Raw genomic sequence first — 16,586 nt, forward strand, 5'->3', positions numbered from 1 at the left:
AGGAAACAACAGATGTTGGCAAGGATGTGGAGAAACGGGAACCTTCGTGCATGGTTGGTGGGAAAGCAAACTGGTGCAGCTGCTCTGGAAAACAGTGTGGAGGTTCCTCAAAGAGTTAAAAATAGAATTACCCTACAACCTGGCAATAGCACTACTAGAAATTTATCCAAAGGATACAGGAGTGCTGATTCGTAGGGGCACATGTACCCCAATGTTTATAGCAGTACTATCAACAATAGCCAAGTTATGGAAAGAACCCAAATGTCCATCAACTAAAGAACTAAAGTCCAGCAACTAAAGAAGATGAGGTTTATATATAGAATGGAATAATACTTGGCAATGAGAAAGAATAAAATCTTGCCATTTGTAACAATGTGTATGGAGCAGGAGGGTACTATGCTAAGTGAAATAAGTCAGTCAGAGCAAGACAGGTATCATATGTTGTCACTCAGGGTCGAATTTGAGAAACTTAACAGAAGACCAAGGGGGAAGGAAAGGAAGGGAAAAATAGTTTCAAAAAGAGAGGGAGGCAAACCAAAAGAGACAAATACAGAGAACAAATTGAGGGAAGTGGAGGAGAGGGGGAAATGGGTGATGGGCAATGAGGAGGGCACTTGTTGGGATGAGTACTGGGTGTTGTATGAAAGTGATGAATCATGGGAACCTACTCTTGAAGCCAAGAGCACACCGTACACACTGTATGTTAGTTGACAATAAGTTATATTTAAAAAAAAAAAAAAAGGATTCTCTCTCTCTGTCCCCCTCTGCCCCTCTTCTGTGCACATATACATGTATGCACACACACATGTATGCACACACATGTGTATATGTATCTCTCTCAAAAAATAAATAAACATTAGGAAAAAAAAGAAAGAAAGAAAAATAGCCACCAGGGATCAGCCCTGGGGTAGGGAAAATGCTGCTTCTGACAAACCCACAGTCAAAACAACCTGATAGAAATCACACCTAAAAAGGTAGTTCTGCTTCCATTGATTGGCTATTATAAATAATGCTACAATAAACAGAGGGGTACATATATCCATTCGGATTAGTGTTTTTGTATTCTTCGGGTAAAAACCCAGCAGTGTTATTACTGCATAGTAGGGTATTTTTTTTTAATATTTTGAGGAACCTCCATACTCTTTTCATCAGGGGCTGCACCAGTTTGCATTTCTACCCACAGCGCAGAAGATTTCCTCCAAGTGTCCATCAATAGATGAATGGATACAGGGGTGCCTGGGTGGCTCAGTCAGTTAAGCGTCTGACTTCAGCTCAGGTCATTATCTCGCGGTTCACGAGTTCAAGCCCCATGTTGGGCTCTGTACTGACAGCTCAGAGCCTGGAGCCTGCTTCTAATTCTGTGTCTCCCTCTCTCTCTTCCCCTCACCTGCTTGTGCTCGCTCGTGCGTGCTCTCTCTCAAAAAAATAAATAAAAGCATTAAAAAAATTTTAATAGATGAATGGATAGAGAAGATAGAGAATAGATGAATGGATAGAGATCTGCAGATATATATATACAATGGAATATTATTTATCCATAGAAAAGAATGAAGTCTTGTCATTTGCAACAACATGGATGGAGCTAGAGAGCATAATGCTAAGTGAAATAAGCCAGTACGAGAAAGACAAATACCATATGATTTCACTCATATGTGGAATTTAAGAAACAAAACAAATGGAAAAAGGGAAAAAAAGAGACAAAAGAAGAGACAAACCCAAAAACAGACTCTTAACTATAGAGAACACATTCATGGTTACCAGAAGGGAGGTGGGTGGGGGAATGGATGAAATGAGAAAGGGATTAAAGAGTACACTTATGATGACCACTGAGAAATGTATAGGATTATTAAATTACTACATTGTACACCTGAAACTAACACGGTATATTAACTACACTGGAATTAAATTTTTTTAATGTGTATTCATTTTTGAGAGACAGAGCATGAACAGGGCATGGGCAGAGAGAGGGAGACACAGAGTGTCAGCACAGAGTCCCATGTGGGGCTCAAACCTACAAACTGTGAGATCATGACCTGAGTCAAAGTCAGACACTCAACTGACTGAACCACCCAGATGCCCCTAATTTTTTTTTAAAAGGCTGTTCTGGGGTGCCTGGGTGGCTCAGTCAATCATCTGACTTCAGCTCAGGTCATGATCTCATGGTCTGTGAGTTCAAGCCCTGCACCAGGTGAGCTCGAGCCCTGCTTTGGGTGAACTGGAACCCCGCTTCGGGTGAGTGCCACTTCTCTCTCTCCCACCCCTCTCTCTGCCCCTCATTCACTTGTGCCCTCTCCCTCCCTCCCCCCCACCACCCTAAGGGAAAAAAAGGCAGATATGCAATTGAGGGCAAGGATGAGGCTGTAACTTGGACCTAAATTCATGACATCATGGCCCTGAAGACCAGTTTCCTGGTTTCAACCGCCACAGGCATACTTTATTTGGCCTTCATGAAATTGTCCACCCACTCCCAACCAGGGTTTTCAAAAACATTTAATGAGTTGTCCATTTATTTCACATTAAACACAGGCTTCCACTGTCTGGAAGACTTGGAAGGCTTGACATCCCCGGGGCCACACACCTGCACAGCAAATCTGCACAGCACCGCTAGAGGGCAGGCCTTTCCTCCAGGCACACTTTTGTCCCCATAGACCACTGGTTACACTAGAGCTTCTCCTGCGTTCAGGACTGGCTTCTGTGAGCATCTGATTACACCTCCTAATTCAGATGTAGACAAATACTCATGCTGAATTACTGCAGGCCAGGGGTCAGGGGTCTGGCCATGGCCTGCTGGCTTCCCCAAACTTCCAGAGCAGTAAGTGGGAACCCAAAGACTTGGGACTGAAACACTGTCAACTACCACCTGGCCCCCCACCCCACCATGTGCCACTCAGCTGATGACAAGAAGGCCTTCTTGCTGCCTCTGTTATCTTTCCATAATGCTGAACTCGTAAAACAAAACAATAAAACCACCTTATTCTTTTCTTAGAGTTCTGATGAGATGCCCATAAATGAGTCTGATTCTTAAATCCCACACCAGAACTGATAAAAGATGCAGTGGGTGTGACTTCTCCAAGGACAGGTCCAGTCTTGTGCAAAATCATGGACCTCTTTGCCCTCTCTGAAGCCCACATGGGACAGGGCATCAGACATTTATATCTTGGTGTGTAGTTTCAGTTGGTGACCTTCTTCCCTTAGGAGTATTTTCACTACATGATATGAGACTGTTCCCAGGTAAAGAGAGTTCCACTAGCAAGAGAAAGACAAGGAGGGTCCTTGCAAAGGTCCCTGAGCACAGCTACCCATTCCTTATCAAGTTAGCCCAGCTTCAAATTAATGGTTAATGCCTAAATAAATGAATGTCTCAACTAGCTTAGTGCTGAAAATTCTCACCAATAAACATTAGAGTGGAGGCATATTTCCATCCCCTGTAAAACGCAAAGATGTTATCTGACAGACATCTTAACTAATCATACTTAATGCTTTCAGCTGTAAATTTTACCTAATGTCCGGGTTCTGACAGAATGGAACATAGGGTAGCAAGTTTGATGGAGAAAAAGGATGGAAAAGTCCAGGATGCCAGCCCACGGGGAGATCAGAGTTAGGGAATACAATCAATCGTGAGACTAAGAACACAGAGGAGTAAATAGGAATATTCCCGTCAGCTAGCTCTGCTCCCAACACAGCCTGAAAGCCATGGGCGGGTATCCATCTTTCCTCTGCCATTGCTGAGATATTAAAGAACAAGCTTCTGGCCCCTGTGACAACAACAAATAACAGTGAAGATCCTGGTGAGTTACCGAAGGATGGCTCTGATCTCAATTTCAGTTGTGGGAGGGGGGTAGCAAGTTCAGGCAGCCAGTGTCATTTCTCTCCTAAATGCAGTGAGATGTCCCATTCATTTTAATCCTCCCCATAAACACAAGCAATACCTCACTCCAGAAAGAATTAACATATATTTTTCTAAAAGTGAAACGAAAATTCTAAGAATTTAGGCCTTGTCTAAGATGGTGCATGTAGCCAAACTCAAATCAAACTCCATCTTAAGAGAAAAGCCCATATTTTTGCATTTAAATCACTATGTGACTTTTAAAGAGAGAATCACTGTAATGGCAGCATATTCGTCTCTTGGTAAGTAAGCCAGCTGCTCTCTATGAAGATAACCCGATAGGAGACTATAAAAGATTTTTTTTTTCAGCATTACTAAGAGAGGGGGGCGAGAATCAGACTGCAGGTAATGACTCTCACCCAAAGAACAAAGCAAAGAGACTTTAATATGAAATTGCATCCTCCAGTTTCTGCATCCAAATGTCAGTTGTGCCAGAAAAATCCAATGTGAATGGATTTGTGTGAGATGCAAAAGAGAAAAATAATTCTTATTACAATAACCACTGAATAGACAAAGGGCACAGATTGGATCACTCTGCTATACAAGCATCATCCCATTTCTTCTTACATAAAAGACGTATTGCTCTAAAAATGGTCAAAAAAATCTAAGGAGAGAGACACAGAACCCAGAACCACCTCAACTATGTGAAGTTTTTTTTTGTCTTGCCCAGGGCTTCTCTCTGCCAAATCATTCACATTCTTCTACACTCCTAAAACATTGTTTATTCTCTCTCCACCTGCCCAACTTTCCCCAGTAAATCCTTTGTAAGAGGTAACATAGGAGGCTGGTACCTCCAGGAAAAATTGTTAAGGAAGAAGGACCTTACCACTTCTGGGAGCAGCCTAGTTGAGAGGTCATGGATGGCTTTGACCACTATGCATATGGATGACAGAAGGAAGATCACCCCCAAGATGACACAGGCTCTGTAAAGAAACAAAACATCGAGAATCTTAACTGTGAGAAGTCCACTCTGCTGATTCATGCAATAACACAACACAAAAGGCACTGGTACCCAACCATAATTTGCCACACTCCCACCATGACTGTCCATAGTCTCAGAATTGATACTGAATCATCTCTAGGAGAATATAATTTAGAGTGTTATCAGCAAAATCAACCCCATGGAAAAAGGGCTCACTATCCTACATAATCGCAGAGCATCCCATGAGTGCCAACATGGGAGGAACTTCAAGACCATTAAATCCATCCCTCAGGCCCAGCAACACAACACGTTGGTCCTCTTCCAGCTGGAAGGTTCGGTGTTTAACAGCAGAGTGAAGGCTCTGGCATGAGACATCCCAAGTTTTACCATTTACCATGCTTGCTCTTGGCTAACCTACTGAACTTCTTTTAGTCTTTATATCCTCACCTGTAAAATGGGAATAAAATTTCCCACCTGAAGATGAAATGAGCATCAAAAAATAACCCATCGATGTTGGCTTAAACAAAGGCAAAGTCTACTCTGGCTATCTCTTTCTGATGTGGCATGACAGACACTATTGTATTTTCCCAAAGATAAAAAAGAAGAATTATTAGTAACAACAAAATATAGAGTGTTTATGCCAAAGGGGAGTAGAACTCTTTAAAAAGGAGAGGAGAGGAGAGAAAGCAGGATGAGATCAACCAAAGCACCACAGGAGGAGGCAGGAGCAAGTTAGGGATGAGGTCAAGGGGAAAACCAGAGGATGTACGGCCAGGGGAATGGGGTGGGGGCTGGTAAGAAGTCTGTGAGGGCTCAGGACATAGGAGCTCTCTCTGGCAAATCAGACACAACAACTTGCAAGAGAAACAAAGATGAAAATGGAAAGTAAACAGGAGGACATGATAGTAATACAAGAGTCAAAACATGAAATGAAAACGAAAAAAAGAGGAAAAAGTGAATGACTACAGTCAGCCTTAAATCATTTCTATCCCAACCTGATGCCTCCATCACTTGGCAGCCTCCTCAACCCTTTCCCCTGAGCTATCAAATAAAACCGTTTTTCTTCGTCCATCTTGGAGTCCCTTCTCTGAATTAACAGAACGGCCTCAAATTGCCCACCTAACATTGAAGTAACACTTGCTTAGAATCCTAATGAGCCTGTGGACAGACATGGTCCCCAAAACCTAAAAGTCAGAAATAAGCAGGTAAACAAGGTTGCTTGGAGCTCACTCAGTAGGCTTCTAATGCACACTCTAGTTGTAGGTTTTAGTCTTTCAAAAACACAGACAGGAAGAAGGGATCATTGCAGACTGGTGCAAAACACAAAATATAGAGATTGTAGGAAAAGCAATGAATGGGTTGGGGATCCTGGTACAGACTCGAGCAAAAGAGGATCTGGCCCTATGAATCAAATGGGTGAGCTGCCCCCGGTGCCATACATCCTCATAATGAGCCTGGAGGAGAGAACACATGCTCAAGATAGAGAAAAGATACTTCAGGCAATAAGTATTCACTGATGCAGTGGCAGGAGGGAAGAACACTGATTTGAGGCATTGAGCCTGGAGCTGGTAAACCAGTCCTGGCAGGACTATGGGGCAAAAGAGGCTGCAGCCAAGAGAGGTATCGTGAGGGAATGAGGCCCATTTAATAGAGGGTCTTTAGTGACACAATACTGGAGCAAGACCAACGAATCCCAGGGCTCGGGGAATCAATGCCCCCAGTGCTCTGGCCCCTGAGACCTAGCTATGCCCACAGGGAAGACTGCTATAGGCCAGCTGTGACCAGCACTTGAAATAATCACTCCTCTCTGCAAAGACTGTGAGCAGTCCCATTATAGGAAAAGAGCCTAAAGTCAGGGTAGGCCTCCGATATAAATTTTGTGATGTGCTTTTCTCCATTCAAAAAAATTCCTGAGTGTCTACAAGAGAGACTCTCTGTGATTCACCCTTTCAGATAAATTTAACCACCAACTCAGTGCTTCTCAACCCAAGGGCATGCTGTACTTGTCTGGGATGGTTTGTTTGTTTGTTTGTTTATTTGTTTGTTTTTTCAACAGCTGCTCAGAGACCACTCCAATTGTACCAGAATCTCTGGGGGTGAACACAGACATCTACGTTTTTTTGAAAGCTCCCTAGTAATTCCCACGTGCACTGGGGCTGAGAGTCCTGCACTTAAACCCAGGAGAGGCCCTGTCCTTAGGGAGCTTCCACTGTGGTGTAGAAAACCACAACTCCCTGGACAGAAGGCAAGGAGGGAGCTGTCATCCCAGGTGAGGAGGGAACAGGTCTAATGATCCCTAAGGGATGTGTAGTGTATCTTTTTACTGAGCAGCTTTCTCTCCCTGAGGCACAAATAGGCCAGCCACCACTTGGGTGCTAGCACTTCTACAGACAGTTTCTTACAACATCTTCAGGAAGTTTTCATCTCCATACTTCTCTGGAGTAGGGGGTGGGAGAAGAAACAAATGTCTGAGCTTCTAGCTGACAGCCAACAGTAATGCTACAGGAACCTATTTTCTCCAGATGACTGCAGACACATGACTGCAATGCACAAAAAAGAGGATTTGAATTTTGTTTACATTTCTTAAGGAGACAAGATGTAAAGGATGTGATGGTCGCCTTACATAATATCTTGCTTATATATCTTTAATCAAAATTACACTACAAATCCCCTAAGGGCAAGAACCATATTTTTATTTTTTTTTAATATATGAAATTTATTGTCAAATTGGTTTCCATATACCACCCAATGCTCATCCCAAAAGATGCTCTCTTCAATACCCATCACCTACCCTCCCCGCCTCCCACCCCCCATCAACCCTCAATTTGTTCTCAGTTTTTAAGAGTCTCTTATGCTTTCGCTCTCTCCCACTCTAACCTCTTTTTTTTTTTCCTCCCCCCCCCCCCCCGCCATGGTTTTCTGTTAAGTTTCTCAGGATCCACATAAGAGTGAAAACATATGGTATCTGTCTTTCTCTGTATGGCTTATTTCACTTAGCATAACTTTCTCCAGTTCCATCCACGTTGCTACAAAGGGCCATATTTCATTCTTTCTCATTGCCACGTAGTATTCCACTGTGTATATAAACCACAATTTCTTCATCCATTCATCAGTTGATGGACACTTAGGCTGTTTCCACAATTTGGCTATTGTTGAGAGTGCTGCTATAAACATTGGGGTACAAGTGCCCCTATGCATCAGTACTCCTGTATCCCTTGGGTAAATTCCTAGCAGTGCTACTGCTGGGTCATAGGGTAGGTCTATTTTTAATTTTCTGAGGAACCTCCACACTGTTTTCCAGAGCGGCTGCACCAGTTTGCATTCCCACCAACAGTGCAAGAGGGTTCCCATTTCTCCACATCCTCTCCAGCATCTATAGTCTTCTGATTTGTTCATTTTAGCCACTCTGACTGGCGTGAGGTGGTATCTGAGTGTGGTTTTGATTTGTATTTCCCTGATGAGGAGCAACGTTGAGCATCTTTTCATGTGCCTGTTGGCCATCTGGATGTTTTCCTTACAGAAGTGTCTATTCATGTTTTCTGCCCATTTCTTCGCTGGATTATTTGTTTTTTGGGTGTGGAGTTTGGTAAGCTCTTTATAGATTTGGATACTAGCCCTTTGTCCGATATGTCATTTGTAAATACCTTTTCCCATTCCGTTGGTTGCCTTTTAGTTTTGTTGATTGTTTCCTTTGCTGTGCAGAAGCTTTTTATCTTCATGAGGTCCCAATATTTCATTTTTGCTTTTAATTCCCTTGCCTTTGGGGATGTGTCAAGTAAGAAATTGCTGTGGCTGAGGGCAGAGAGGTCTTTTCCTGCTTTCTCCTCTAGGGTTTTGATGGTTTCCTGTCTCACATTCAGGTCCTTTATCCATTTTGAGTTTATTTTTGTGAATGGTGTAAGAAAGTGGTCTAGAGTCATTCTTCTGCATGTTGCTGTCCAGTTCTGCCAGCACCATTTGTTAAAGAGATTGTCTTTTTTCCATTGGATATTCTTTCCTGCTTTGTCAAAGATTAGTTGGCCATACTTTTGTGGATCTAATTCTGGGGTTTCTATTCTATTCCATTGGTCTATGTGTCTGTTTTTGTGCCAATACCATGCTGTCTTGATGAGGACAGCTTTGTAGTAGAGGCTAAAGTCTGGGATTGTGATGCCTCCTGCTTTGGTCGTCTTCTTCAAAATTACTTTGGCTATTCGGGGCCTTTAGTGGTTCCATATGAATTTTAGGATTGCTTGTTCTAGCTTCGAGAAGAAAGCTGGTGCAATTTTGATTGGGATTGCATTGAATGTGTAGATTGCTTTGGGTAGCATTGACATTTTAACAATATTTATTCTTCCAATCCATGAGCACAGAATGTTTTTCCATTTCTTTATATCTTCTTCAATTTCCTTCATAAGCTTTCTATAGTTCTCAGCATACAGATCTTTTACATCTTTGGTTAGATTTATTCCTAGGTATTTTGTTTCTTCGTGCGATTGTGAATGGGATCAGTTTCTTTATTTGTCTTTCTGTTGCTTCAGTATTAGTGTATAAGAATGCAACTGATTTCTGTACATTGATTTTGTATCCTGCAACTTTGCTGAATTCATGTATCAGTTCTAGCAGACTTTTGGTGGAGTCTATCAGATTTTCCATGTATAATATGTCATCTGCAAAAAGTGAAAGCTTGACTTCATCTTTGCCAATTTTGATGCCTTTGATTTCCTTTTGTTGTCTGATTGCTGATGATAGCACTTCCAACACTGTGTTAAACAACAGCGGTGAGAGTGGACATCCCTGTCGTGTTCCTGGTATCAGGGGGAAAGCTCTCAGTTTTTCCCCATTGAGGATGATATTAGCCATGGACTTTTCATAAATGGCTTTTATGATGTTTAAGTATGTTCCTTCTATCCCAAAGACAGATTTGCTGGATAGAGGATTCTCGGCTACATATTTTTTTCTGTTCATCACATTGAAGATTTCCTGCCATTCCATTCTGGCCTGCCAAGTTTCAGTAGAGAGATCCATCACTAGTCTTATTTGTCTCCCTTATATATTAGAGCACGTTTATCCCTAGCTGCTTTCAGAATTTTCTCTTTATCTTTGTATTTTCCCAGTTTCACTATGATATGTTGTGCAGAAGATCAATTCAAGTTATGTCTGAAGGGAGTTCTCTGTGCCTCTTGGATTTCAATGCCTTTTTCCTTCCCCAGATCAGGGAAGTTCTCAGCTATTATTTCTTCAAGTACCCCTTCAGCACCTTTCCCTCTCTCTTCCTCCTCTGGAATACCAATTATGCGTATATTATTTCTCTTTAGTGCATCACTTAGTTCTCTAATTTTCCCCTCATACTCCTGGATTTTTTTTTTTTATCTCTCTTTTTCTCAGCTTCTTCTTTTTCCATAATTTTATCTTCTAGTTCACCTATTCTCTCCTCTGCCTCCTCAATCCGAGCTGTGGTCATCTCCATTTTATTTTGCAGCTCATTAATAGCATTTTTTAGCTCCTCCTGGCTGTTCCTTAGTCCCTTGATCTCTGTAGCAATAGATTCTCTGCTGTCCTTTATACTGTTTCCAAGCCCAGTGATTAATTTTATGACTATTATTCTAAATTCACTTTCTGTTATATTGTTTAAATCGTTTTTGATCAGTTTGTTAGCTGTCGTTATTTCCTAGAGGTTTTTTTGAGGGGAATTCTTCCATTTCGTCATTTTGGATAGTCCCTGGAGTAGTGCAGAACTGCAGGGCACTTTCCCTGTGCTGTCTTGAATAACTTGCATTGGTGGGCGGGGCTGCAGTCAGACCTGATGTCTGCCCCCAGCCCACCGCTGGGGCCACACTCAGACTGGTGTGTGCCTTGTCTTCCCCTCTCCTAGGGGCGAGATTCACTGTGGGGTGGGGTGGCCCGTCTGGGCTACTTGCACGCTGCCAGGCTTGTGGTGCTGGGGATCTGGCATATTAGCTGGGGTGGATCGGCAAGGTGCACCGGGTTGGGAGGGGCAGGCTCAGCTGGCTTTTCCTTCGGAGATCTGCTTTGGGAGGGGCCCTGCAGCACCGGGAGGGAGTCAGACCCACCAGAGGGATGGCTCCGCAGAAGCACAGCGTTGGGTGTTTGCAAGGTGCAAGCAAGTTCCCTGACAGGAACTGGTTCCCTTTGGGATTTTGGCTGGGGGATGGGAGAGGGAGATGGTGCTGGCGAGCATCTTTGTTCCCAGCCAAGCTGCGCACTGTTGTCCAGGGCTCATAATTCTCTGTCTCGGTGTCCTCCAGCCCACCCGCTCTCTGAGCAGAGCTGTTAACTTATAACCTTCCAGATGTTAAGTCCCACTTGCTGTCAGAACACACTCCCTCCGGCCCCTCCACTTTTGCAAGCCAGATTTGGGGGCTCTGCTTTGCCTGCGGGCTGCCCCTCCACCCCGGCTCCCTCCCGCCAGTCTGTGCAGCGCGCACCGCCTCTCCGCCCTTCCTACTCTCTTCTGTGGGCCTCTCGTCTACGCTTGGCTCTGGAGAATCTGTTCTGCTAGTCTTCTGGTGGTTTTCTGGGTTATTTAGGCAGGTGTGGGTGGAATCTAAGTGATCCGCAGGACGCGGTGAGCCCAGCATCCTCCTAAGCCGCCATCTTCCGATGTCATATTCTGTTTTTCCAAGAACCATATTTTTATAGCTCAGTGTCTACAGGAGCACATAGCAGGTGCCCCATATGCATCTGTAGAATGGATGTAGTCACTAACCGATTAAGTAATCAGGAACTGATTTCTAAGTGTTCCCACATGGAGTTTAAGGGACATCAACTACTTACTCACACATACGTGAAGGGGAAAGACACTCTTAATACCTTAGCCAAAATGCTTATGGAATAGCCCACATTGTAAACCCACTCTGAAATGTAATGAAAATCAAAAGAAATTGATGGTTTGGTTTATTAATGTTGAATTTTACCAAAGTATAATCATATTTTCTACACAAACATACCTGTGAATACACTTAAAAATGTTTTAAAGCCCTATATTAATCCTGTTTTAAATGTGTTGCAAATTCAAAAACCACAGTCACCCTTCCTTAAACAGTGCTAGGAGCTTGCGTGTCAAAGTTGCTCTCACAGCCTAAACCAGCTATTATTAGCAGAGAGTGTGATGCTATTTTTTAACATTTTATTAATAACATATTGTGTTTACATAGCAGCTTTGTCCTCAGGCACTCAGAGTTCTGCACATCAGCTCATAAATTCCCTGGAGTCCACTCACCAGATCTGAGTTTCTGTTATTCTGCTATTTTTCAGTCTGAGAAGGAAAGAAGTGTGTTTCATAAACACAAGTGGTCAAAATGGGAAAGTCAAGGATTAGGGGGCTTGCCCAGTATCACCCAAGGAGTTTGAAGTCCACTCAAATACAACCCAGTCTCCTGACTCCCTCCCAGAGGCCAGCCCCAGTCAACCACCTGGCCACTAGAAGGTTCTTGGCATCTATGTCACATCCTCACAACTCCACTACCCTGGGAGAGCAGTGGCCTCCAGGATGCAGGGAAGATTTGGGTCAGGAGCCAACACTATATGGCTGCTTCTTTCTGCAAGTGTATGCTGCTTCCTGCTTTGGGAGGAGGCAGAAGGGGGAGCAATGGTGGGTAACTGCCCCATCAGCACATCCTGGCCTTTACCTGGAGAGGCTGGCCTGGCAAGTAAAGGGCAATGTGTCCATGGGCCTGATAGCACTGGGCAGCCAGGTCACTGGAATGAACACAGATTCCTTCTCCCTCCTGCCCAAACCCCAGAGGTGAAAAACATAATGATTCAGAAAGAGGCAAAGGCATTGTGCCCATCAACATAATTCCCCAAATGAACACATACTGAAGTTGAATTTAACCAGGACCACTGGGTGTCAAAGAGTGGTCTACAGATCAGCAGCACCAGCATCACCTGGAAACTTGTTAGGACAGCAAATTCTTGAGTCCACCCCAGATCTGCTGAATCAGAAACTCTGGGGATGGCATCCAGTGATCTGTGTTTTAAGCCCTTCTGGTGTTTCTGATGCACAGTCAAGACAGAGTCTGTATTAGTCTTACCCATGACATATTTAATGTCTGAAAGAAGATGAGTAAAATCTAGAGAAATGATTAAAGCCACTGGCCATCTCTTTTTCTTCTGCTAAAGGCGACAAACTGCTCACTGTGCACGGCACTGTAATTCTATGAATAACCTTGCAGTAAGCATTCATTTTCTTGCCTCTGAAATCATAACGGCAAAACCTACTGACAGATACCCTCACATCCAAAAAGATGTCAGGTTGAAAGTCTTGTCCCTTATCAATTGTTGGTTTGAAGGTCTGTGGTTCACATTAATAAAGCATAAGTCTTATACCAATTCTAAGTCATTTTCCATGAGACCCAAACAGCCAAACGGAAGAAGTTTTGTCTAGTCATCCCCTAATTTACAAAAGCCCTAAAACACAGTAGCCCTGGTAATTAATCAGTTCAGTCCACAGCTTAAAGTGTCAATGTTTTATTTATCATCTTTCACCCTGGTGCCCAAAGCACTTGCAATCTGGGCCATCATTCAAATTTAAAGTAATGAAAAATAAAAGACTGTCAAGTGATGAGCATACACACAAGTACTTAGAGAGGCACAATATCTGTGTTATTTTATTCTAGGTCCTCTCTCACTCCATGTATTCTTCCATTTTAAATAAAGCCACAAAGTCCATTTAGAGGCAGGATAAAGGGAAGGAGAAAGTGAGCAATGAATGCTTATCAGCCATTTCTCATTCTCTATAATGGCTATGCCAAACATTTGCCTCAAGATCACCATCTTCCTCTTACCCTTGATTCTCCTAAAACTCTAGACCCCATCTCCTTTCCTACCCACATTCCCATCTCTCTTCTCTACCTTCCATACATGTGCTGCACTGTGAATAGGTTGTGATGTGAAGGGAAGTGGCTTGGATGAGGAATGTTCCCTCAAACCAGAGCTCTCTAGGCAAATGGTCCTTACCTTCCCCTGTAAGATCAGCCTCAGCATGTAACCACCAACTCACACATAACCACCTCCCTCAACAAACAACCCTTTGTTCATATCCGTATGAATATACAAGCTGACTAGAACCCACCCAAGTAAAATCTCATTTACACAGGACTTTTTTTCCTAGCTTCAATGTTAGGGACAAAAGTCAACACAAGGGATTTATAAAAGAATTAGGTTCTATAGCAACGCAGTCCAGTAGAATTTTCTGTGATGGTGGAGTGTTCTATTCTGCACTAGCCATATGTGTCTATTGAGTGCTTCAAATGTTGCTAGAATAACTGAAGAAATGAAACTTTCATTTCAATTACTTTCTATTAATTACAATTTAAATGGCCACATATGGTTAGTGACTACCACATCAGGTAGTACATCTCTAAAGGCTGCACTGAAAATACAGAGGTTCATCAATGTATGTATATATGCATGCTGTCTGTATATATTCTCTTTATATCTATCCATCCATCCATCCATCCATCCATCCTCTATATTTTCTTGATGAAAGGAAGGGAGGAAGGGAGGAAGGCAAGCCCAGAAGCTACTTATCAGGATCAGGTAAATTTATGTGGGCTAGCAGGGTCCGCTGTAGGAAATTTTGCAAAGATGCATCATGCCTTTAGTATCCTCCACAACGAATGCATCATTTCTCTATCCAGTAAAGCCCTCCAACTCCCCAGGTTTACATGCCAAGTCTCACTCTTGTTCTCATCTAATGTCAGCCAATCGCAGCTATAGCTACTGTTCCACCAGAGGTAACTGCATTTTAGAAGGGGATTTGTACTTCAGTCGTTCACATTTTAAGGTCTACATGCCAAGTCCTGAGGCTAAGGAAAATGTCATCTATTCACAGCCACCGGAGAGCACAAATGTAGGAAAATCATCAAAGGAAGTCATTACTTATGAATGTGAAAATGGGCAAGGAACAAAATGAACAAATGGAGTAAGGTGGTGAAATACAACCTGGGGACAGAGTGGGAAGGAAGGGTGGCTCTGCAGTGAGACATTTGAGCTGGGTCTAGAAGAATGGACAAGAATCATCAAGCAGGAAAAAATGGAAGGCTAGGGAGGACACTCAATGCAGAGTGGACTTAATGAGCAAAAGTGTGAAGACATAGCCCTATGGGGCCCTGCTTCAGGGAAAAGTGGAGATGCTGCACATGGATATGTTCATGCCCCTATTCAGGACAGGTCACATGTTAGGCCACAAAACAAGTCTCAATAAATTAAGGAAAACTGAAATCATATCAAGCATCTTTTCTGGCCAAAATGTTATAAAACTAGAAATCAATTACAAGAAAACAAGTGGAGAAAACCACAAACATAGGAGGCTAAACATGCTACCAAGAAACCAATGGTCAACAAAGAAATCAAAAGGGAAATTTAAAGTACACCCAGAGACAATTGAAAATAGGAAACACAATGGTTCAAAATCTTTGGGACACAGCAAAAGCAGTTCTAAGAGGAAAGTTTATAACAATACAGACCTACCCAAAAAACAAGAAAAGTCTTAAATAAACAATTGAACTTTATACCTAAAGAAACTAGAAAAGCCCAAAGTTAGTAAAAAGAAGGAAATAATAAAGATCAGAATGGAAATAAAAGAAATAAAACTAAAAAAAAAGTAATAAATGAAACTAAGAGCTAGTTATTTGAAAAGATAAACAAAATTGATAAACCTTTAGCCAGATTCATCAAGAAAAAAAGAGGGGCACCTGGGTGGCTCAGTCAGTTAAGCGTCCGACTTTGGCTCAGGTCATGATCTCACAGTTTGTGAGTTCAATCCCCGTGTAGGGCTGTGTGCTGACAGCTCAGAGCCTGGAGCCTGCTTCACATTCTGTGTCTCCCTCTCTCTCTGCCCCTTCCCTGCTCATGTTCTGTCTCTCTCTGTCTCAAAAATAAATAAACATTAAAAGAAAAGAAAAGAAAAAAAGAAGAAGGGGTGCTGGGATGGCTCAGTCAGTTGAGTGTCCAACTTCGGCTCAGGTCATGATCTCGTGGTGTATGAATTTGAGTCTCGTGTCAGGCTCTCTGCTGTCAGCGCAGAGTCCACTTTGGATCCTCTGTCTTCCTCTCTCTGCCCCTACCCCACTCTCACACTCTCTGCCTCAAAATAATTTAAAAAAAGAAAGAAAAAAAAAATAAGATTCAAATAAATAAAATCAGAAATCAAAGAGAACTCAAAATCCCAACTACAGAGATACAAAAGATTATATACAATACTATGAAAAATATAGGCCAATAAATTGGACAACCCAGAAGAAATGGATAAATTCCTGGAAACATACAATCTTGCAAATTAGATTCATGAGACACATAAAACCTAAACAGATGATTACTAATAACAAAATTGAATCAGTAATCAAAAATTCCCAACAAACAAAAGTCCAGGACCAGATGGCTTCCTAAGTGAATGCTACCAAACATTTAAAGAAGAGTTAATAGCTTGTACACCTGAAACTAATGTAACACTGTATGTTAACTATACTGAAATTAAAATTTAAAACTTAGTAAAATTTAAAAAAAAGAATTAGGAACAGAGGCTTTGAAGAAGTAGGGGTGAAAAAAGAAGAGTTAATACTTATCCTTCTCAAACTATTCCAAAAAATAGAAGAGGAAGAAGTGCTTTCAAATTCATTCTACAAGGTCAGCATTGCCCTGATAACAAAACCAGATAAAGACACAATAAATAAATAAATAAATAAATAAATAAATAAATAAATAAATAAATAGTTATAGGTCAATATCTCTGATGAACATACATGCAAAAATCCTCAACAACAGGGCGCCTGG

At 42.2% G+C, this 16,586-nt stretch overlaps 1 protein-coding gene across 1 annotated transcript in view; it reads right to left on the minus strand.

Moving 5' to 3' along the window:
- TMEM163 (transmembrane protein 163) overlaps positions 1-16,586 on the minus strand; it is a 239,318-nt gene that overhangs the window by 43,433 nt on the left and 179,299 nt on the right. The window contains exon 5 of the mRNA XM_030326471.1: positions 4,713-4,809. Within this exon, the coding sequence (XP_030182331.1) occupies positions 4,713-4,809 (97 nt within the window). The remainder of the gene's footprint in view (positions 1-4,712; positions 4,810-16,586) is intronic.

This window comes from Lynx canadensis, chromosome C1, assembly GCF_007474595.2.
Source record: "Lynx canadensis isolate LIC74 chromosome C1, mLynCan4.pri.v2, whole genome shotgun sequence".
Taxonomy (NCBI): Eukaryota; Metazoa; Chordata; class Mammalia; order Carnivora; family Felidae; genus Lynx; species Lynx canadensis.